General features: G+C 34.2%; 2 protein-coding genes across 2 annotated transcripts; both read right to left on the bottom strand.

The window, feature by feature from the left end:
• Positions 1-16,289: 16,289 nt before the first annotated feature.
• LOC125061579 (SUN domain-containing protein 3-like) lies at positions 16,290-18,892 on the bottom strand. Its single transcript, XM_047667056.1, has 4 exons — positions 18,556-18,892; positions 17,727-17,879; positions 17,158-17,444; positions 16,290-16,633 (listed from the first exon to the last, which is right to left on the bottom strand). Exons 1-4 carry the CDS (start codon positions 18,745-18,747, stop codon positions 16,339-16,341), a joined length of 927 nt encoding a protein of 308 aa, XP_047523012.1. The 5' UTR covers positions 18,748-18,892; the 3' UTR covers positions 16,290-16,338.
• Positions 18,893-20,355: 1,463 nt separating this feature from the next.
• LOC125061406 (eukaryotic translation initiation factor 3 subunit M) lies at positions 20,356-24,410 on the bottom strand. Its single transcript, XM_047666851.1, has 7 exons — positions 24,241-24,410; positions 23,857-24,036; positions 23,417-23,511; positions 22,631-22,846; positions 22,093-22,358; positions 21,623-21,766; positions 20,356-21,062 (listed from the first exon to the last, which is right to left on the bottom strand). The coding sequence occupies exons 1-7, from the start codon at positions 24,283-24,285 to the stop codon at positions 20,848-20,850; spliced, it is 1,161 nt and encodes a 386-aa protein (XP_047522807.1). The 5' UTR covers positions 24,286-24,410; the 3' UTR covers positions 20,356-20,847.
• Positions 24,411-24,601: the final 191 nt, after the last annotated feature.

Raw genomic sequence — 24,601 nt, forward strand, 5'->3', positions numbered from 1 at the left:
GCGAGGGTCACCCCAGAAGACATGTGTTCCATTCTAAAACGACCCAATCGCCCCAAATACACCGTGCGCTTATGCCGTTTCGTGACGGATGCTTCTCGCTACAATTCGCATATGTGTGCCTCCCGACAGCTGCATCTAGTTTTTGTACATACTCATATTTTTTCATAATGGCGAACAGTGCAGAGCGCACCCTTGAAACAGTTTGCGTAATCGATGACAAAACTAAACATTCCGCCCGATGATTTCCGTATTTTTGGATAAAAACTTTGAAAAGAACTGCAACAAAAGTTTTTAATCGACATAACAATTATTACTTAAGTTTTATACGAGTAGGTATATTACAAATTACTGCTCATCGAAAAAGGTTTGAAAATTCGAAAGTCCACAGATTACTGAAAATGTCTAATTATAGTTGAATTGTTTAAGAAATATAATATGGCAAAACTTTTTATGAGATGGGCTCACAGATAACGACATTATTTATAACTCCTCATAAAACTTTATTTTCACACATCAACAAATTAAATTTATGAACACAATGATATGTTGCTTTCAAAATGTTTACCATTGTCTACGAAACATACTCATTTATAATCGACAAAGATCTGCCAAATATTTAAATGTGTCGTAATAACTCCAGTTGTATCGCTTCATCCCATCAGACTTCTACAGATCACACTTGCCATATCCTTTGAATACATTAAACGCTATACAGCATAAATTTACTGCTATACTATTTCTTGGTTAAAAAAACAAAAGCTTGTGTTCTTATCTTCATTATTATTTTCATTCCTAAATCAGTTGATTCGATTTCATACTAAAGTCAGCTAGCGGCTGTTAAAAATTTACGCTAATGTCTGTTAAATGTTATATTTAAATGTACTTACGTCACCTAAAGACGTATTAGACCATAACTAGTGAGTCTGCAAAGTCAAAACTTTCGACAAGCAAGTTAACTGTCAGCAGTTACTAGTCTTAACTTATTAACGTTAATTTTCAATATTAGTAGCATTAGCTTTTGGTTTTGGTTAGAGCAGTGTTGGCCTAGTGGCTTCAGCGTGCGACTCTCATCCCTGAGGTCGTAGGTTCAATCCTCGTGCACCAATGGACTTTAAAAACCGCTCGAACGTCGAAGGAAAACATCGTGAGGAAACCGACTTGCCTTAGACCTAAAACGTCGACGGCTGGTCACCTACTTGCCTATTAGATTATATTGATATTAAATGGTTATGGTGCAGAAATCTGAGGCCCAGACCTAAAAAAAAATATTTCAGCTTTTGATTTGATTTGTTACATACACATTTCTTTTACTTATGTACTAGAGTTGGTCCCCATTTATTTCACCCCAATATAACTGGTCCAAAATATATGCAAAGCAATGATCGTGTATGCAATTGTCCACTTTTTGAAAGGGACATTGCGAAGGGTCGCACTCATCTGTAATTCTATTGCAGGAACTATACGGGTATAAAAGAAAATATTATCGAAACGCTAGCCAAGTTCATTTTAGGTTTGCCTTTACTAATATAAAAGCATTTACATTTGTTTGATTTTAGTATGTATCAATCTTTTATTATTGTTTTTGTATATAAGACAAGGAAACTGAAGGTAAGCGGCCACTGCTTTGAATGGACACCTGCCTGGTAGCTTACTAGTGCGTAGCCGGCTTTATAGGAAATAGCGTGCTCTCTTTTAACATTGTATTGTAACATTGCATGCATTGGTTTGGAAAAAAACTCATACTAGCAGCTGGTTCCACAGAGAGTTTTATTAAAAGTGTTAACCTCAACCTATGTATCTATTAAATAAATAAAAACATTGTTTTTAATTTAAAAATAAATACGTAAACAAAGCAGATTAATTTAAGTAAGTTTACCATAAATCCAATTGGTAGCTAAATTCCATTCAAGCTTTATTTAATAAATATAAATTAAAATTAATTATAATTATTAAATTAATTCTCCTTATTAGTAAATAAGGTTAGACTTAAATTACTTATTAGTCTTAAGTTAGGCTAGATTGTAATGTGCCATGATGTCTTAGTAAAGACACATGTATAAAAAATAAAATATATAATTATTAAGTATTTTTTTAACAGTAAGTTTTATTCTACCGAAATAGTGTTATGTAATGATACAAACTAAGATAAATATATCAATATACCTAGCAAACATATTATGAATCACACTAAGATAGTAGTGTATTAAAACAAAAAATGAATGAAATATACAATATCTGTAGAAGAAAACACACAAGATAAAACAAAACAAATATGACTAGTCCGCCGGATGGGCCACGTAAGATTTCGCAGTATTGATTGTAAAGACACAATTAAAGTTAGAGTTAGGTAACTGCGCGCGTTTGAGTCACACATGTGTAGTTTAACCCCACGAAAGTTTCATCTCCAGAGACCCTCCAAGGGGACCCTCCCTACGAAGGGAGTAAAACTTAGTTCACCTCTTTCGCTGACACCCTCCGATATTCGCGTGTTTTATTTACTCCACTATGTATTATTTTTGACTCAGAGTCTAACATTGTCTTCACGCTAGTGACAAAAACGAATTAAAAAGTAGTTTTGTTTGTATAAATAAGAATTATAATTTTAGCGTTTCAATTTCAACTAATATTTATAATTGCGCGAGTTTTTACATAAAGCTTTACTCGCAACATTGAGTCACGTAAATTAGGTATTTCACGTATATATATCCGTTACAGAAGTTTTATATATAAAATAACATAATGATACTGAGCATAATAGCAATTATTAATAATATCTTTCATTATCTGAAGACTACAGTGGTAAAAAGTAAAGGGTTTTCATTTTATACACAACCGAAGATTCATGTCTTGGTGACATGTGCTCGGTTGCGGCGTGCACGGCACACACCAAACAATAAAAAATCCCTTCCCGACATAAATTCGAACGCGTGCTCATCCGACACGCAACAATTGTACAGGGACATTTTTAACTTAAAAAGTGAATTTATTTTTAAAAATCTTTCCCCCGTTAAACAGTTTAAAAAAGCTATAATGCGTCCCGTAACGATAGCGCGAGCCGGCTGAAGATTTGACGCGCTCGCGCATGTGCTTATCGTCCCCTCGGAATTTACAATTTTTATCAAAAAAATTGCAGCTCAGTACGCCGCTTGATGGCGATCGATATTAGAAAAAATCCCAGCGAATTGTTACACCGGACAGCGTATAAAAAAGAATGCGTACTTTTTCAACGGCGAGGGTCCTCGCTGGACGTTATGGGCACGGGATAAGTAGGCCCAACGGTTTTTGTCTGACCCCCAATTTACACAAGGGATACCTTTGGCATCTTAGCGTGTATACAATCTAATGTAAATGTGGTACAAAAATGGGAATTTAAATGTGCAGCCCTTACGATCGGCCCTTCGTATAAAATTGCCGTTAATACTGGTTTTTAAATAATGGCCTCTCAAATCAGAGGTGAAGAAAAAAAAGCCAGGAATTTTCGTGATAATATACGTTATTTACTTATCTTTGACGCAGAGGAAACATAGGCTTTCTGTACCATTTGTAGATTGTAAAAATCATTATACAATTAAAAATAATGTAAAGAGTGGCATTATTGTATCATGTAAGTTGTAGCTCTAGCATTGAAATTAAATTCCCAACATTTAAAATATAATTTTACATTTAATAATATTAGATTGCATTTCAATATATATATATAACAAATCCCCTACAGGAAATTAACATGATCCAAGTTTTCCTCCGGGAATGGACTGAGATATCAGCAATAAATAAAATTGCCAAAAAGCAGTGGCGGGCGGCCAGTGGGCGGAAACGAGTAAAAAAACCGCCAAGAATAGTGACTAGTGACCCCTCAGTAGATACTGTTTTCCTCGATATCTATAATTTATTACACACATACTTAGAACTCGAAGGAACATGATACAGCCAAAAACGTAAGAGGAATGTTGCTAAGTAGTAAAAAAGAAAAACAACATTATATTTGACTACATATTATCATATATATATAGTATCATCGCAATCCATACTGCCAGCCTTGTACACTGCCACAAGGACCAAACTTTTTAAATTTGTTTTAATTTTTTTTTTATTAATACTATGCAGGTTAAGAATATTGAAAATGCTGTATATTTGTGTGTTGGAAATAAAAAAAAACACTTTATATTTACGAAGTAAAAAAATAGTAGGTATATGAGAAAATATATTAAAACAGTTACGAATATGATTTCGAGCGTATACTAGGACTTCTGTAAAACACTGTTTACGAATGGCTAAGTGATATACTTATTAATTAATTATTATTAATAAAACAGCATAGTGGCTTCAACGTGCACCTAACATCCCTGAGATCGTAGGTTCGATCCCCGGCTGTGTACCAATGGACTTTCTTTCTATGTCCGCATTTAACATTCGCTCGAACGGTGAAGGAAATTATCGTTAGGAACTCGACTTGCGTTAGACACAAAAAGTCTGTGTCAGGCACCGAAGGCTGATTACCTACTTGCCTATTTGACAAATGATAATGAAACATCTGCAACACAATCTGACGCCTAAATAGGTCGTTGCCAGTGTTTTTTCTTTATTTTTATACATTTTATTTATATTATATTTACTTACTATATTTATTGATATTATATTTTTTCATAACGTAACATTTATTTATAAGCCATAAATAGTTCAGCCTATTTTAGTTTATTTAAAAAATATATCTTTTCCTCCGATAACCAACTTGAACTGTTAAAAATACAGTTCGTAGAGTTCGTAGTGTAAGCCATAAAAGTTTATTCTATTGATACCTACAGAGATACATCATATTATGATCCGACCCCTGTCCGATCTTAACGAGATATATGTTCAGTTTTAGGGCGCGGGTTAGGGGCAGCGAGACTCTGTGGAGACGTCGAGTCGCAGCCGAAACTTAACCGAATGACCAGTTGGCAATAGCACATAGATGAAACAGTAGGAATTTTAAAAACGCTTCCAAAACGATACCTTCGCTTCTTAATGTATGGCAAATAATAAATAAAAGTACATCACCGCTTTCCATTAAATTTAATGTATAAATATATCCATCTCAGGAATATCTCTTCGTAAATATTAAATCTTTTTAGATAGACGAAATTAAATATTTAGTGATCGGTAACTTGTTCGATCGAAGTTCGATAGGAAGTTACAACTCCACAATGCATGTAATTCATTATTAACCATTTCTTAACTGAACAAACTGACAGAAGTCCTTTAAAACACCCCATGTGAGTGTCTATATTCTTGCCTACTAGTATAATAATTTAGATTTAATTATTAAATTAATAGCAAGAGCCTAATGGTTCTATGAAAGCGTTATTTTCCGTCATACTGCTCAATACAAACTGGATTAGTAGGGGGTTGTGAGTTGTACGACCTCACCTACACGAAACTCATTTACATGAAAGTCTCGTTACCAGCCTCTGGAAACTCGCTGAGTCATCCTCAGTCACACTGATCCATCGAATATCAATGCGTATTTATCAACCAATGAAAGTAAACACGTAGTATAAGAAAGTTTAATGCGAGAAACGAAAGGGGATGTGGTTGTTATATTTACTTGCTGGACAGCGTAATAGAAAGGTAGTTTTTTTGCTTTGTGCAAATACAATATGGGTCTTGGTCTATGACTCATGTCGCTAGTCCAACACTACTCTACGGTGGCATAAATCATAAAAATAATAGTTTGTCGAAAAGTGGTACATAAAAATAATAATAAAAGACTTTATTTATTTATTTCGTAATCCTACAGCTTAAACAAAAAATATATATAAAAACAAACAATTACACTAAAAATATAGCCAAAAATGTTTACACATTTACAAAAGGGAAAAAACAATAAAAACTATCGAATACATTTAACTAATTTGAAGATGTGTATGTGGGGTATGCTCACACTTAAATAGCACAGATATTGAGACGTACGATTAATTACTCCGTCAGTGAATTTTCATAGACACAATAGAGCATGGGGCAGACGCAGGTCATACTTTATACCTTAAACAATTATTAATTTGTTGTTCTTAAGCTTCCGATGCCATAATTACTCAGTACCTTTTAAACTTATATTTCGGGCCATAATTTTGAGCATGATTCTATGCAATTTTATGACCGAGATTATAAAAGATTCTCTAAATTGGAGCCTGTTAAGGCTTTGAGACTTTCTTAGAAACATTATAATTTTATGTCCTTATTTAGCCAGTTGAAAATTCGCAACATCTGTATGGATCGTAAAAACCTGTAACAATTTTGAAACAATGGCAAGACAATGGAATATAGGATTATAAGGAAGTAGTTTTATCGCAGTTATCTATGAATTATAGCTATGTACGTAGTGGAGAATCGAGAGCGAAGAGAGGGCTATAACCCTTTGGGTGGTGTGGGGCGGGCGGGCCGCGGAAGGGTTACACCCGGGAGGCGGCAACCCCGCTCCCGCACTTTTACGATCTTTTTTATCGTGCGTGTCGTTTTTCCTTTTCTATTTTTTACGTTTATTTCCCCGAGATCATAAATAATCTTTGAAGGGAAGTCTTGGACGACAGGAGCCGGGGTTAGCGCGAGTCAGTGCTGTTTTGTTTTTTATGGTCTCTTATGTGTGGGGCTGTAGCGTTGCCATGGTGACCGCATCACATTAGGCGGAGGAGGGTTGACATGGCCGGTAGCCGATTGTCAAATAAACAAGAATATTTGTTGAAACGCGATCTGCGCTGGCAAACACGCTTGTCTATATTCATTGTCGGTGTGTTTGCGGACAAACTGTCCGGACCGTCCACCACACGTGTTTGTTCTCGCTGCGCTGCCAAGCGTGTAATATTATCCGACATTTCGCTTTCCTATACTCTGCTTATTTACTAAACAGCTAGTAATTATATTGGGGATTTTATATCAAGTATATAAAACTATCTTGAAGTATTACGTATAAACAGTAAATATTACACTATTGTTCCTTGAAAAATCACTTTAGTTTCGGCGATTTCTGACATCATTAGAAGGCGTTGAACGTATTTCTCAGACTTCATTTCTATATAGATTAAGTATACCCAACACTTCAAGTACAAGTTTAGTTCAGATAATAACTGCTTTCGAATAAAATAATTCTTAAAAAATGTTTGTTTTAGTACTTTTTAGAAGTTGTTTTCTTTTTCACATATTTTGCTTTCCATCCGAATTCCACTTCGATTCAACTGGACATTGAAAATATTTAACCATAATAACCACAGCCGACCACATTGTATTAATAGCTCACCCCTTCGAAAAAATGCACCATATTGCGTCCAGAGCCTAACCACCCGCGAAAGAGAAATTTACGAATAAAAGCCGAAATAGTTACACGGTGCATTTAAAATTAAAAACCCTTTAGCGCCCACGCCGACAGACAATGGGCGAATGGCAAAATTGTCGGCAGGTAGCGAATATGGAACACTGCGCCCGATAATTACTATGGGCTATAATAAATGGCTTTTTCTGAATTAGGCCCACGCCATACGGACATACCTGCCAAACCCTTCGCTTTTAATGAGTTAAAACTATTATCGACAATCGAAATGTTTAATTTGATTGATGTTGGGTAGCGAAGGAACTCAGCTTGCCATTTAGGAATATTCGCCTTTCATTTAATTTAATGTTCTTTACGTTTCAGATTATTTTCTTTTTGCGCGTGTATTACAGGTTTTAATAAAACTTTTTTACTGACATAAACACGAACGCAACTTATGAAAATAAAGTAATGAGTAATGTAAGTTCGTATCTAACTACTTTTAATAACATGCTGTTGAATAGAGCAGATATTATGACATAAAATATAAATACATAATTACAAATTCCAACAATCTTACTGATTATACTTGAATACGGTGGTTCTCCTGTATAAAGCTTGTATGAACTGTCTATAAACTAAAACTAAACTGACTTTATATGTGATCATTTATTATCATATACCTACTTATAAACAAAAAATTTAATCCATAGAGAAAGAAGTATGGTCGCATAAATAAAAGTATAGGTATAGGTACACTACAGTTTTTTTTTACGAACGAGCCTAAGGGACGACCATATAGGGCGGTCATCGCAGTCCATGGACACCCATTTTTAGTGGGTGCGTTGCCGGCCTTTGAGGGAGAAGTACCCCAACCGGGAGTCGATTCCACAGTTCGCTAGTTCGCAAAAGAAAGTGCCTTGTGAAACGGACTATGGAAGACTTCCAATCATCAAAGTGATGTTGATATTAAAACAGTTCAGAGTTTTCCCTTGAAGAGGAAAGTGCGTGCAGCTATTGCTCCATCATCAGCAAAAGGCGATGAGGAGGCGCCAGTTTACAGCGTCCAATCTACGTGATTCTATATGAATTAACAAATTTTGACATGATAATGATAAATATCCAAAAAGAGGTTTTTTACAGGTAGAGCAGTGGTTGTCTCTGCAGCTCTAATAAAGCGAATGACACTCCCTGTAACTCTGCATGGCTCCAAGTACTTGCTATTTTAATATCTGTTTTAAAGAAAGCATTGTTCTGGTATTTTTATTTTATCTCGTATTTTTTTATAACATTTATGTTTTCCTAAATTGTCTTACATTTTAGATAAAAGAGTTTGTAACTACACTATTTAGTACTATGTATGATGTGGTAAACTTTAATAAATAAATATCGTGAAGTTATCGGTTTATCTTTCACCGAAAATGTTTAATTTATAAGGCACTTACACTTTCTTACACCGCCACACCGGCAACGAAATCGATCGTAATTTGTAATTAATATGATTAATGGTTTAATCAATGTTTGGATCATCAGTCCCTTTAGGTTTAATAATAAAAAATTATCAAACAAAAGACAATCATAAGTCCATATGGTTCCTGTTGTGTTATTTACAATATTGTCCTAAATATTATATTAGTATGTTAGCATTAAGATATATTCAATCATTAAAAATTAAAATTATTTTGAATAATCCTTAACTAATATGTGTGAATATAAAGTAATACACACATAGTAATACTTTTACCGTAGGTATACTGTTTATTTAGGGTCTGTTTCATAATGTACAGATAAGTTCTACATAAGTTCTAAATTAGCTATTTATTACTTATTGGTAGGATAAACACTATTGTTGCGTTACACGACTGTCAGATAGCGCTATTCGTCACATAAAGTCCATCAAAAGTTATGAGTCCGATGAATGTCAAATAACACAATTTATCTTCCAAATAATTTATGTGTTGCGTAGCTATTTGGTACTTTATCTATACATTGTGAAACAGACCCTAAGGATCGGACTCATAACTTTTGATGGACTTTATGTGACGAATAGCGCTATCTGACAGTCGTGAAACGCAACCATAGTGTTTATCCTACCAATAAGTAATAAATAGCTAATTTGGAACTTATGTAGAACTTATCCGTACATTGTGAAACTGACCCTTAGTCTAATAACAATGAGATATAAAATGCATTTTATGGAGAGAGTAAGCAAAATAATTTACGTAGTAGTAACTGTGCGAGCTTCGATTCTGATTTTGAAAAAGCGATAGTCCCGAAGGCAATGTTATTAGAAATACTTAAGGCAAAAAACCATTCAATAGCTGTTTGGAATTTACTAAAAAGTATCAATAAAATAAAGGGTAAGAATGACAACAAACACCCTTTTGCCCCAAGGCATCGATCTGGATCGTGATGACTTGTAATTCACTGTTTTCGCTATTAAAATCGCATTTCCTGTATGACATTTAGCAAAGTCACTGAAGCACACACGAGTGCCTGATGCCAACACAAAACGTATCAAACAATACCCTCAAACTATTTAAAACGAATCCCTTGACGACTCCTACGCATTTGTATGGTGCAGTTTGTAAGTGAAAGCGGCGTCACATTAGAGTTGTTGAGATTTATTAATAAGTAATCTTACACATATCCATGTTATAAAAGAGAACAGACAACATACAAAGGCAAAACAGATTTCATTGATAAACAAAATATGTGAAACAGAAAACTGAAATTAAACATTTAAAAAAAAATCTTAATATCTCAAAGCTATTTTGATACAATATTTTACGTTACATAATATGTGATACGGTTTATATAAGTTGAAAAAGGTAAGATGTTTATGGCAGAACTGTTTCCTATATTAATGGAACTTATTTTATTATGTATACTTCTGGAATAAATCAAACACTTGCACTAGTATTACACATTTAATTCAAAAAATACATTTCTTGTTTAGTACATTTCATAAAAGTTTGTAGAATTATGAAAAACTTATATAAATTTGATTCAAAGCAAACGTTTGACGTGATTACTATGTATGTAACGAGACCTCACAAGCTATATTAGTCAAACGCAGTCTACAACTGCGCGTTTTTTTTTACCAGCTGCCCCAGACTTAAAAGGCCGGCAACGCACTCGCGAGCCCTCTAGCATTGAATATGCATGGGCGGCGGTATTACTTAATATCAGATGAGCTTCCTTTCTGTTCTATAAGAAAAAAAATTAATGGATTACTAAAAAACTATGTAAATTTTTGTAATTTTTCTCCATAGATAACTTATGTAAATTTTTAATAAAAACGACAGTTGTAGAAACCCGCTCTCCGCTTCCACTTTGAACCATGCGGGCGTAAACAGTAGTTTTACGATTGCCTTCAAGAACTAAAGTGACATACTCAACCGTAAAAATACCGGTAATCCTTTACCGAGGCAAGCCTTTCATGGGCGAGAGTCTAGAAATATTTGTTCAATATTTTGGCGGATGACACAATGTTTCTTTTGTGTGCAAAGGAAGTAACAGGAAGATGTAAAAAACCTATTTGTTGTGTGAATATGATAAAAAGTGTATCATGGAACTTGAAAAAAATACAATAATGTTTTTATTTATTACGTGTTTATTATGCCAACCAAGCACTTACGTACGAGTAGTGAACGTAGTTTTTTAACTAAGACGAAATTGTGTTTGACCAGTAAAAATAACCATAAACATCTTAAAGTTACAGATGAATTAAATAATAATGTTTAAAAATTATAATATGTTGCGTGTGGCAGGGAAAGAATGAGAGTAGAAAAAATGCCGTGGAAATTAATTGCGTGATAGGATAAGTAATAGTGAGATACGTAAGGAGTGTGGGGTTAATGAGGAAGTAATGACAAGAAACAAAAGGTATTGCCATGTAGAACGGATAAATGAGAAGCAGTTAATAAGTAATATATACAAGGCAACCGTGAGTGGTGAAGTCGGGGTGGGTAGACTTTGTCGAAAATACCAGGACTAAATACAGGAGATACTAGAGTAAGGACAAGTTAAAAGTTCCTATAACCGACAAACATGCATGAAATGTCATAAAAGTAGATGAAGCGAGAGAAGTAACATGTCAGGACCGTCGTATATGGAGATCTGTAGTCTCTGCCTACCCCTTCGGTAAAAAAAGAGAATATATAAATAAATAATAAAAAAATGTTTATTAAATGGTGTTTCAATCCGGTAAAGGTGTATATTTTTTAAATACATATTAAGGATGTAATGATATAAGTAAATTTTAAGAGTTTAAGAACTTAGCTTTAAGGCATCTCTACGTAATGTAGTTTCCTATATTTCAAAAGTTCTATGTTTGTTATTATATGTTTTTTTTATATCTATTAAAAATCTGGCAAAAAAATCGCCAAACCTCTATTCCCCAGTGGTGGGTACGGAGTCTCACATCTAACCGTAATGTGGCAGACACATTCCTGTGTCTGTTAAGATTGTATTTGCCAATAGTACCATCGCTGTCAGAAACATTTATTTATTTCCACACTTTTATTGTCTATACATAATTTATGTCTATACTGAACGCCTGCTACGTATACCTATTCCTGTAAATAACCACGATGTCCTTCCTCTTAATATGAGAGTGACTTCTTTATCTGTCTGTGTGAGAAGAAATATCAGGCAATACAACAATAATTGTTAAACTTTTTTTTATTCACTATATGGGCTAGGTCTTTTCTAATGATTCTTTATGGAAAATTTTTAATTTACACATAAGCCATCAATAGTTTTTAATGTAAACAATATTTGTAATACACCTATCAATTCGGCTTCAGGTTGTCCTACATGAACACGATTTGTCAGCGTATGAAAAGTGCTTTTTCACACGTAAGACCATCTTACTTGATATGTCCTAGCTCATTCGGGGCTCTTGAATAAATTGGTGACCAAACACAAGGGATCTGGACACAAATGCCGATCATTAATACACGTCGCGTCGACTACCAGAGACATTTGAACTAAGATCACATCATTAATATTGGGCAGTACTTGTAGGTGGAAAGGATAAATTCACCCTTTTGTGAAATTTTATTGTCACGAGAAGTCTTGCTTCGAAAAGCAAACATGAATAGGTAATATAATCGATTTACTGTGTACTGAATTTCACGCTTTTTAAGCGAAATTGGGTTATTGGCGACGATATATTGGGTACTGCCAAAAATGTTATTAATTGCTTACAATTATAACATTCCATTCTGTACCTACAAATCATGGGTAGGCGGTATTTTTTTTTTCCATATTTCTTCAGGGAACTCGATGTAGATGTTTGCAATGGCGTATAGCTGAGAGGTCCTAGGATTGGTTATTGGTATAACGAAAATTTTAATTGCGAAACAGCTAACAATCTTCAGATTTGCGTCATACGTGAGTTCTGTTAATTATTTCTTAGTGCACACTTAGATAAATAAATAAAATCAGTGGCGTTAGAACCTCTTTAGGTCTTGGCCTCAGATTTCTGAATCTGTTTCATGATCATTTTTCAATCAAATAGGCAATTAGGTGATCAGCCACCAGTGCCTGACACACGCCGTCGACTTTTTGGGTCTAAGACATGTCATTTTCCTCACAATGTTTGGCTTCACCGCTCGAGCATTGGTGCACAGCCGGGGATCGAACCTACGACCTCAGGTATGAACCTGAAGCCACTAGGCCAACACTGCTCTACATAGATAGAAAAATCAATTTACTATATTTTGTTCCTTCAAGAAATGAGCTGATTAATCTTGGTTAAGCGTCTTAACCCACGACCTTAAGGACTGTTCATCATTCACGATCCCACAAGATCTAAAATTCGAAACGTATGGCACAGACTTTATACCAAACTTACCTATATTGACAACGATAAATGAAACAGACGCAAAAATGTATCTGCCTCATGCTCATAGGTGCCTTCAAAGTGAAATAAGCGCATAAAAATGCTTGCTGTCACACCTCGTCATTATTTATTTGCTTTCCGATGTATTATCCTTTCACGTATCCAGGGATTTTTTTGGTCTGGACAAAGCCAGTAGCTGCCGGCCAACCCATTAGCTCGGACGCGACGGGAGCTCATGATCACTTTGCTCTTTAATTTATGTGCTTTGTTGCTTTGTCCGTTCAACAATGAACTTTTATAGTTTAGCTGCCGGACACCCAGATTAATATCGACGTATGGTTTTCTCTCTTTTTGTGCAACACAATGTAACACCTGGTTTTGGATTTAAGGACACTAATATCTTTCCGAGACTATTGTGCAAAAGGGTTGATTTAATGACTGACCGTTTGGCGTGTAAAAGATCTAGGATCAAGGTAAAAGGAATCGTTACCTTCCGTTATAATGTCATATATAAAATACAATAGCAACATTAAAAAATATTTATGAAAGCACAGTTGGCAGAATAATTAATAATGTTATACGTGTACAATGTATAACATTATTAATTATTATTTACACAAAAAAATCATGTTATCAACTGTGAGGTTGATTTAAAAGTGTATATATTTAAAATTAGTTTATTTAGACTTCGTTGCGCGGAATTTGGTTTAAGATATTACTCATATTTTACAAATTGGACATATCGTTTAGGTATATAGTATATTGTATATATTAAGCAACTCGAATATTTTTTTTATATGTTGCTGCCTTATCCCTATAGCATCTTTCACTGGCTTTTTGCTATGCAGTTTTCGACTGGCGTTGTGTAAAAAAAAAAAAAATGGCGCAATCTCTTAGGTCTGGGCCTCAGATCTGTTTCGTAATCCTTTGGTTTTTTTTATAGAAGGTTGTTTTCCTACATAAGCAACCTTCTGTGACGTGTGTCAGGCACAGTCGACTTTTGGGTCTAAAGTCATGTCGGTTTAGTCGCTATATTTTGCTTCACCGTTTTTTTTTAAAGAAAGTTGAGCAGTGTTAGCCTATTGGCGTGCGACTGTCATCCCTGAGGTCATAGGTTCGATCCCCGGCTGTGCACCAATGGATTTGCCGCCGGGGTTCAAAGCTATGGGGATGAGAGTCACACACTGAAGCCACTACGCCAACACGCATTTACGTAATTTGTAGATTATCTTTAAATACCAACTTCAACCCATTATGTCAATGTAAAAATCCTCAATGTAAGTGTAAACACTATGGTAGGGGAGCCCACGATGCTAAATGGGGATTTACTCGAGCGTCGTAGAGACCTATTGGGATGCAAAGCTTAGATAAAAAGAAGAAAAAAATGTTATATGATAAATTCCTTTTCATCGGTGGGGGAAGCGGCTATAGATAGTTAAATATGTAAAAAAAAACTGTTGCATGGACATCCTCGAGCGCGTCAGATATTGATAGCATCTATGCCCTACGTATTTTTAATAATGTACGTATGTTAATCTGATCGTTTGCATGATCCGGGTGGTTGTATTTAAGGGTTGAAAATGAAAAAAAAAAAATTATCGAGCGCGTCAGATTTTCTAAGGGAGTGTTAAGTGCACCAAAAAAAAGCTCTCATTCACTAATCTGACGATTTCGATGGGACGCAAACCCACGGCCATTTTCATAATATGCAAAAAAAAATCGCAATTTTGAAATACTCAAGCGCGTCAGATTAAGATATATGTGGTTCATCTTTATGTTCTAAACGTACTGTCTCATAATCTGACGATTATCTAGAGGGATTCGCCTGATCTGACAAAAAAAATTTAGAAAAACGATTCACCGAAAGGGCCATTCCTGCAACTTCCCGCTACTTCCATTCCTGGGCGCTTAAAATTGATATTTTGAGCTCGCTGAGTTCAAAGAAATAACATGTCTATGCATTTGAGCTCTCCCAGCTCGAAAGTCTGATAGAATTTTCATAGAACACTATTTTTGGAATTTTCAAACCGCAATAACTTTTGAATGGATCAAGCAATTTTCACGCGGTTGGCGGCATTCGACGCAGTTTTATCATCATCATAAGTAATTTTGCAATTTTAATTGATAGAACCACAAATTTTGGAGTAATCCCGAAAAAACACTTTTTCGGGTTTCTTTCGTTCACGATATCTCTCGAACTAATCAACCGCTTTTGACGAGCTTGGTGGCGATCGACGTGGTTTTTCAAGCTCAAAGGCGGATTAGTTTTTGAAGTTGATCAATAAAGAAACCATTTTAAAAAAAAATATTTCTTATTTTTTTAAGAATTTTCAAAATTTCTCAAAATCTATCGCTCCGAATCGGTTCAAATTCACAGGAAATGTAATTTTGAGGGAAATATATAGAACGCCGTTTAGTAGATTCCGATCGGTTAAAGGAAATGTAGGCATCACGCAGCTGTACGCATTTAACTTTATCGACGATTTTTTGTTATTTCGGCTTGCGGAAATCGTCAGATTATATATTTTTCATTATTCTTGAATTATTTCCTTCAAAATAAAAAAAAAATTAGCTACGCTCGAGAATGTCGAGATGACGGTTTTTTTTACAACTTTGTTGCCCTCCCCATTTTTTCCGTCACTCTCAAATTGTCAGATTAGTGGAATATACACTTTTTAGGATGTAATTAACTCACCCTACCTTAATCTGACGCGCTCGGGAATTTCTGATGGTCAATTTTTTTTTACTAATCTGATCCTGTCTCCTTCACGGGCGGCCTTATATATGGGCCTCATATTTTGTGGAGGTACTTAACCGGGTACAAGGTATCCCCCTATATATTAATCTGCCGCGCTTTAGTAAATCCCGAAATCCCCTCTTGGGCTCCCCTACCACTAGCTGACATTTGACTATTTAAGAAAGCGTGTAATAACGTTTCGAAGATTATCGTGTACACTGTGCATACAGAGAAAAACCTATCCTATACTACGCCCACAAATATTTTTGGTCAAATGTTCAAATGAAATCTAATAAAACGCTCGCTTCTGATATATTACATACGCTGATATATTACATAAGAGCGTTAAACGCGTAAATAAGAGACAATATAAATTTTAATTTTTTATTACAAATACTGTTAAATTAATAAATAACTGCTTACTTTCGTACCTAATGTAGTAGGAAATAAAGTGACTCCTCATTTTCTCTGTTATTCCAGTTCCACAAGATTATCACCATCATCTCTGATTGAATTAGGCGGTTTTCTGACAAGTTCGCCATGCACTCGAACCCGATACACGCACGTGTAAACTGTGTGTCCCCAGTTGGAAAATATCCTTATGCGAACTAAGTTAAAGCCCTTCGTGGACGGATGTCGAACTTCGAAATATTGTATAGGTTTTGCATCTTTGTCGTATTCGAAAGAGCCGAAGTCGTATGGGTATGGGTCGTTACGAAATTCTAATCCCTCCAGTTGAAATAATCGGGGCGCTGAAGATATCTCCCTAGAAGAACATATATTATAAGGTATGGTGGATGTGTGGAAACTATGTCATGTTAAACTTTAACAGCTGATATGAACGGGAATTTAGTGTATTTATTATTTTACGTAGTAGAGTGCTTAACCTATGGAGTTCTACTAAAATTGTAACCTACTATGTACTATATTTATTTTTGATTTTTTTTCTATAATTGTTTATTTTAGTAGGAAATTAATGAATTTTTTATTTTCATTTTATTTTTTTCTTCTGTTCGATTCCTGTAAAGCATTTAAATGATAATATGTTTTGGTCTGGTATGAAGTACGGAACTAAATCTTCACTAAAATAAATTTTAACAACTAAACCAAAGTAATTAGGTACACAAAGACTGAAATAGTGTGTATTGCATATGTCTATTGTTAATTTATTGCAATATTTATAATAATACATAATATTTATGTATTGATCAAAATATTATTACTTATACTTTTATAAAACCAACAAAACTTGGAAATATCTTAACTAATTTAATTTCTTCTGATACCTACTTGGTTGGTGAAATATGAGGTGGGATATGCTCCAAACTGATTCCAGTCACATAAATGGTGCTCAAAAGGCGTATAGTTGCCTCGCCCTTGGTGCCTTTAAATGCCCAGCATTCTCCTGGCAATGTACCTGGTCGGATGATGGAAGCAGCGCCCAAACACTCGCGACAGAAAGACGCGACTAATATATGGAGAGCCCAACTGACAGGCGACTCGTGTATCATGTATTCTATGGTATTTCCAGTGTCAACCACTTTAGCACCAGCAGTTTCTAATGCATAATCGACTATCTGGAAGCAAATGGAAATATGCCTTTGTACGCACATTGATTTTGTGCTTTTCTAAACTATTCTTCGGCATCGCTATTGATATAACGCCGTGTAATACTTATACTTTGGTAGATAGATAGGTACTCTTTACAATTATTATTAACCTACAATTTTATACGCAGTTTAGTAAAAGCAAGGGCTGTGAAAGTCCTGGATTTATCCCGGGAACTAAGAAACTCTACTTATTAAGTAACATGAGGATGCATTTCCATAAAATGTGCCCTTTAGGGGTTTTGAGACTACCTGTCTGTCATAATCGTGGACATTAAGACTGTGTCTACTCATCCTCGAAGGTTCAAGCGCGTCCCTCGCTCGACCAGCAGCCGCTGCCACAGCGGGCAAGGTTTCCGATATACGCTCTATTTCGCCTTGCAATTTTTCATGTTTTCGATTTATCTATAAAAGTAATACATTCATTTGTGCCGTCACTAAACATGACTGTGTTTATGACTAATTAATTTTTCTAAAATAAAACAAAAACTGATAAAAAGGTAGTGGCCGAGATATCTTATGTTCATACTTCATATTCAGTACTAGATTATTCCTCCTGGGTACCAAACCTAACACCCCTTTTATGACTAACATACAAGTCGTAATTGCTAGGAGTAGTGCATTTTTAGAAGAGAATGGCTGTACAAAAATCTCTATCTCCTATACAATTAAAGCTAGTATATTGCAAATAGAAATTGGCTGAATATTGTAGAATTATTTGGTAAAGAGGAATATTAGTATTATTCCCACGAGAATGTAAGTGCGTGCTCCTATTTCACCATGCCTCTTGCTGATAGAGGACAGATCTTTGTTTTTAATTTATTTTATTATTGTTTATTACTTAAGATGTCAAGGTGGTGTAATGGTTGCAGCTCCTTACAGACTGTGTAAAACAAAAAACTTGGCGATTAAAATGAATGGCGGAGAGTTTATTGCCAGCTCTTTTCTTCCGTTCTACGCCCTTAATTTGAGAACTGGCAGTAAATGTAAAATTAGAGTTATATATTTCATATATATTAATTTTTTGACGTTCATAAGTGTACATTTTGTTACTTAATTAATAAATGATTTTTGAATTAACCTCAGTGAGACCGTATGACAATTGGGTTATGACATCCTTGATATCAGTGAAGTCCCTCTCGATACCGTCTGGTGGGACCCAAAAATGTGATTGCAGATGAAGTCCAAGTAACATGGAAAGAACCACACAGACAAACGATCTGAAGGCATATCGGCGGAAACAACTGGGTTGTTCGTAGGGTGCGTAATGCATAAGTGTAGAAAACCTGTTTTTTATTTTTATCCTTATTAAAGAAATATTTTTAATGATAACAGTACACCACACTTTGACAATATATAGAAGATAAACCAAAGATAATGTAAATCTTTAAAAGATAAACAGAATAGTCTATCGTTTATGAGTTACTTAAAACCTAAGTATACTAACCTAAGTAACTGGCTTACAAAAATGTCCGTATGTAATGAAGTACACCATAAAAGCTAACACAGCATGAACAACAATAAAGTAGACTTTATAACATGAAAAAGAAAATAAGCTTAGTCACAAAAAACATAGATAATATAAAAATATTTAAGATTAACGTGCTATTTTTATTTTGTAAGTTAAGAAGAATACAACGAAACTGCGACAAGGAAAACGGACAAGATATATCGTTAGCTGATGTTTACATTTCTACATACGTGATGATTAGGTACGTATAAAGGAATTCAAACCGAGTACACTTCATCGAAAAGGTGGAGAGAAAAGCTAAATAAGTTAGGGTACCTTTTTGGGATATTCAAATTTGTTTTATTTAGTAAATGTGGTCAATAAATATTTGTTTTGGAAAGTTTTGAAAAACAATCTAATATATAAAATTCTCGTGTCACAGTTTTCGTTGCCATACTCCTCCGAAACGGCTTGACCGATTTTGATGAAATTTTTTGTGCTTATCCGGTATCTATGAGAATCGGCCAACATCTATTTTTCATCCCCCTAAATGTTAGGGGTAGCCCACCGCTAAATTTTATTTTTTATTTTTTAGATAATTTTTTTAATTTCAATTTTTTTATGATACAGCATTAAAAAATACACACAACCCCTAATTTTCTACGATCAACCCCTATTTTCTAATATATAAAATTCTCGTGTCACAGTTTTCGTTGCCATACTCCTCCGAAACGGCTTGACCGATTTTGATGAAATTTTTTGTGCTTATCCGTTATCTATGAGAATCAGCCAACATCTATTTTTCATCCCCCTAAATGTTAGGGGTAGTCCACCCCTAAATTTTATTTTTTATTTTTTAGACAAATTTTTTAATTTCTATTTTTTTATGATACAGCATTTTTAATTATATTAGATAACAGCATTAAAAAATACATACAACCCCTAATTTTCACCCCTCAACGATCAACCCCTATTTTTTATTATAAATGATATACATGGCAAAACGACGTTTGCTGGGTCAGCTAGTAAGACTAATAAATCAAGACGATTATGAAGGGACATATTAAGCATGTACGGTTTTAGTTAATCACTTATGGACATTAGTAAAGGGGAAAAGTTTTTGAATGATTTGCTTATAGACTTATGAAATACAAAGTATCTTCATCTTATTGATTATCTTTTCCAAAGCTATAAATTAAAGTCAGAGCAGCGTTGGCCTAGTGGATCCACGTGCGACTCTCATCCCTGAGGTCGTAGGTTCGATCCCCGGCTGTCCACCAATTGTCTTTCTGTCTATGAGCGCATTTACCATTCGATCGAACGGTGAAGGAAAACATATTGAGGAAACCGGCTTGTCTTAGATCCAAAAAGTCAACGGCGTGCGTCAGGCTCAGGAGGCTGTATATGAAATACATATACAATAAAACAGTATTGACTCATTACATATTTTATTTCCTTGAAAACGTCTCCATACAAAATTGTGACAATCTATTACAAATAACATGTGGAACTTATTTTTATCATTGCGGCACTGTGACATGAAAATGAACATATTTATAATTAAATCCATGTTTAATACGTAAGTATCGCAATGGCAATTTTGAAAATTAAGACAGGTTGAAACTCCAAAACATTTATTGGACTATTTGGTTACGACAAAACACTATCTCTAATGAATATAGATTCAAAGTATTTTTATATACAGATCGGAAAACCCTTACTTCGTGTTATACGAAGTCGGTTAAAACATCCCCCGGATATAAATTTCCTATGACTGCTTTAATTTATTCAAAACATTAGTTAATAATATAAATTCACTTTTATATCATACAGTAGTACTTTTAAATGATTTGAGCGCCACCTAGCGACAGCTGTGTGACTTGAGTCCACTAGAGATAGTTGAATGTGTAACATATCTATGATTTAAGCTTTCTGCTGCTGTGCTGCGTACTCCACCTGCGCGGTGGTAACTGATTTCATAGATTCGTGAGCTTGGTTAACGTTGGCACGCCACGCGTGTAAAACGTCCCGCAGATGTTGCCACTGGGCGGGGCCGAAGGTACGATGCATCGTGCTGGACACGCGGACCATACGTTGCGCTTGATTCACGCGGGCGCGTACCAGGCGAGTTTTCAGAACTGCAAAATACTTGTGATATAAGTAAAATCTTTAAGGACGGTATTATGACGAAATTGTAAACAAGTGCACACAGAACATTTCCATCTTTTTCTTTTTTTATATTCACACTTGAAAATATAACAATTATAGATAGCGACAAAGCAAATATGTGGTATGTGTGAATGTAGTCTATATATAATAGTTAAAATCGCATAAAATGGTCAAAAGTACACTTTAAACCTTGCTACAAGTAGATTAACTATAATCTTTGTCTCATATATTTCTTGCTTTATCAAGCAGTCAAGGAGATTGTCATGTTAATAAACATTAATTTTAAAAAAATATTTCTCAATATAAAAGACACATTATCCACCATATTATATGGATTTATGCACATTTATTGGCATGCACACGAAGCAAAATACATTCTTACATATGGTTTAAATAAATAATTATGCATGACTGAATTTAAAAGTTAAACTAATACACATTTAAAACACTCTCTAGTGAGGTCAACAACTGGTCATAACATCTTTAATGTTATTATTAATAATGAAAGTAAAGCAAATCTGCAACTTACCTTCAATAATAAAGGCTTCTACATCTTTCTCGTCAATTTGCAGTTCTGAAGTGATTTCATCAAATGAGAGTTCAGGGTTTGATTCTGCGATCTGCATGAATGATAATATTCTCATCTTTTTGATGTTCTGCTCATGATTTAGGCCTGAAAATCATAATTATAAAGTGTACGGCAATTTCTATGTGGTTTGTAAAATATAAGGTATTTAGAAATTAATGCATTCAAATGCTGACCGTTAACTATTTTAATAAAATAATTGGTAATCCAGTGCTTCAAACACATTATATGTGTATATTGTGAATTTGTGAAAAATACAACATTTTAATTGAGATGTAATAGCCATAGAATAGTTGGAATACAGTCAAACAAAAAAGCTAAATTAAATAATAACAGAACATAAAATCATCTGGCAATTACAAACAGAAATTTGGCCTCTTGTGACTGGAAATAATCATAAATTTATAAATTACCTTGGGAATGTATAAATTCCTTGTGATTTTCGTAAAACTTTTGGTAACTTGACAGTTTTTCTGAGACGAAAATGGACAGTAAATCATGAATAACTTCTCCTTCCAAAAAACGTACTGGTTTGAGCTCTAGTAACGGATCCAAAAGGAATGTGTTGGGGTCTGCCAAAGCAGTTACTATACATTTTATGGCATCTTCTCTTGCATACGAAGCGTTCTCATCTGTGTAAGTGCCTAACAACTCAATCATAACTTTTGAGGCCAGTTCACTGAAATAAAATAGAAATCATATGAAATCAATATATATATGATAGTTTCTTAAATTCAAAATACTACAAAAAACTTAAGTAAATATTATGGCATAACATTCTGTATCTAAACTGAATATTTTAAAGGTGAAGTAGCTGTTTGTTTGGCTAAATATGTTTATTTTGGGAACTGTTTGTGTTGATATGGCCATTTATCAAGAAAAGCTATGCTATAGTACTACTAAATTAAGATGAATACTCAACTACTCGAAATATCAAAGCGGTGTTAATACCTGTTATTATCTTTCAAGACTTGATGCAATAATCTATACAGCTTTTGCATTTGCTCACTGGTTGGTGGGCAAGACGCAAACTCCTTTTTGAGTTGTTCAACTCCTTTGAAGACATCTCCCACTGCACCAATTCGTGCTGCAAGTTCTATTACATGGTAATAAACATGGTACCGGAGAGGAGAATTGGGCTCCAAATTATTATATAAGCGCCACAGACTGAAAGAAACAGATTAATGTCAACATTGTTATGGTAAGAACCTTTATTAATTAATTTAAAAAAGTATCTTAACCTAAACTGTATGAAATGCATCCTAAAAATTTCTGAATTTATTTTTATTATTAAAAGCTGTACTGCTGCTCAGTGTGACATCTGGATTTTGTGACATATGGGAGACACACTTAGCTCTAAGTCTCGTATCTGAATCACTCTAAAAACTTCACCATACAATTGAGATCCAAGCCACCAGTTCTTTAAACTTATCTGTAAACTTATGGAATATGCTCACTGATTCCATATGAATAGCTACCTCTTGAATGTCTGTTAAAAATCTACAGAAACACCTCTTAAAATCATATTCAACAATAGTCACTTGTAATTCATGTATTTTTTGTCATTCTTTTTTTATTGTATTTTAGAACCTAGCATTAATTGTCATTAATAAAACTTATGGTTAGCTTTTTAGTTATTTTGTATTTTAGATTTTAGTTTAGAAGTTATATAATTTATCATTGTTACTTGTTTACAATTCTGTTCTTATACACTAATAAGATTATATAACAACTTACGCTTGTAATGAAATTAATCCAAGTTTAGGTTCTGGAGCTTTACCTAATCTCTGACTAAATGCCACAATAAGATTCTCACCACGTTCTAATGGTATCTGAAATAAATATTAAGTACTTTAATTCTTTATTGAATTTAGATTACTAAAACTTTAAAATAAGTTTTTAAAAATTTAATTTGAATAAAGAAATGAAATGATTCTATATTTACATATATTTCTAGTTCTTAAATCAAGTGTTAAGAAATACTGGTAAAGAAACTCTCTACCGCTCTTTATTACCACAGTTTTTGTTCTAAAAGATGGTAGTCCTATCTACCACCTTTTAGCTCCATATGCCTTATTAAAGCATCAAATATAATAACAATCAGTTAGGCAGTACGAAATAGCGCTCCTATTACATTATAGTGACCACAAAAGGCATAAAATGCAAATAATACTTACAGATACCATTATAGACACAATACTGTTTAGAACTGCTTCAATATCTGCCTCATTGTTTTCTTTAAAACAAATATCACAAACACCAGTGATTTTGTGTAGATCATCCTCTATACCTTTAGGAGACTTTTCTTCCGAAATTTCTGCACCAAGGTTCTTAAAATACTTCCTTACCTCTAGAGCCTAAAGTGAAAAAATAATTATCAGTTAACGAAACGTTAACGCTTCAGATGAATACCAAACCTGTTCAAATGCAATGATCAGGTTATCATATGCAACTATCAAATTCCAGTGTAATTGTTAGCATCGAGGATGAATTAAATGAATGAACACTTAAGTAGTATTGCCGAAAAACTATCGAGGTTATGTTACTTCATGTTAACTTACTTGATCCTCAAGGGATATATCCATAAATACTGCTGGTCCTTGCATTTTGGTATATTCCTTTTCACTTTGATAAAAATGCTTTAAATGTATGTATTAACGATTTAATCACTCCAAAATACATGAAGACGTGGGATACACGATCGTAAAAGCAAAAGCCAAAAGAGCTAATCGTAAATGTCAATTGACATAAGTTGTGAAGACGTAGCGCGTCAAGCTCACGATTATTGCTGTCAAAGATAATGATCAATGTTGACACAATCATAGAATGAATATGTTAAATTGTTACACGGAAGAACTGGTTCATGTATAAACGCGAAACTTTTTTTTAAATACAATGCAAAGTGTATAATGTATAATGTAT

This window comes from Pieris napi, chromosome 23 (genome assembly GCF_905475465.1).
Source record: "Pieris napi chromosome 23, ilPieNapi1.2, whole genome shotgun sequence".
NCBI classification, from domain to species: domain Eukaryota; kingdom Metazoa; phylum Arthropoda; class Insecta; order Lepidoptera; family Pieridae; genus Pieris; species Pieris napi.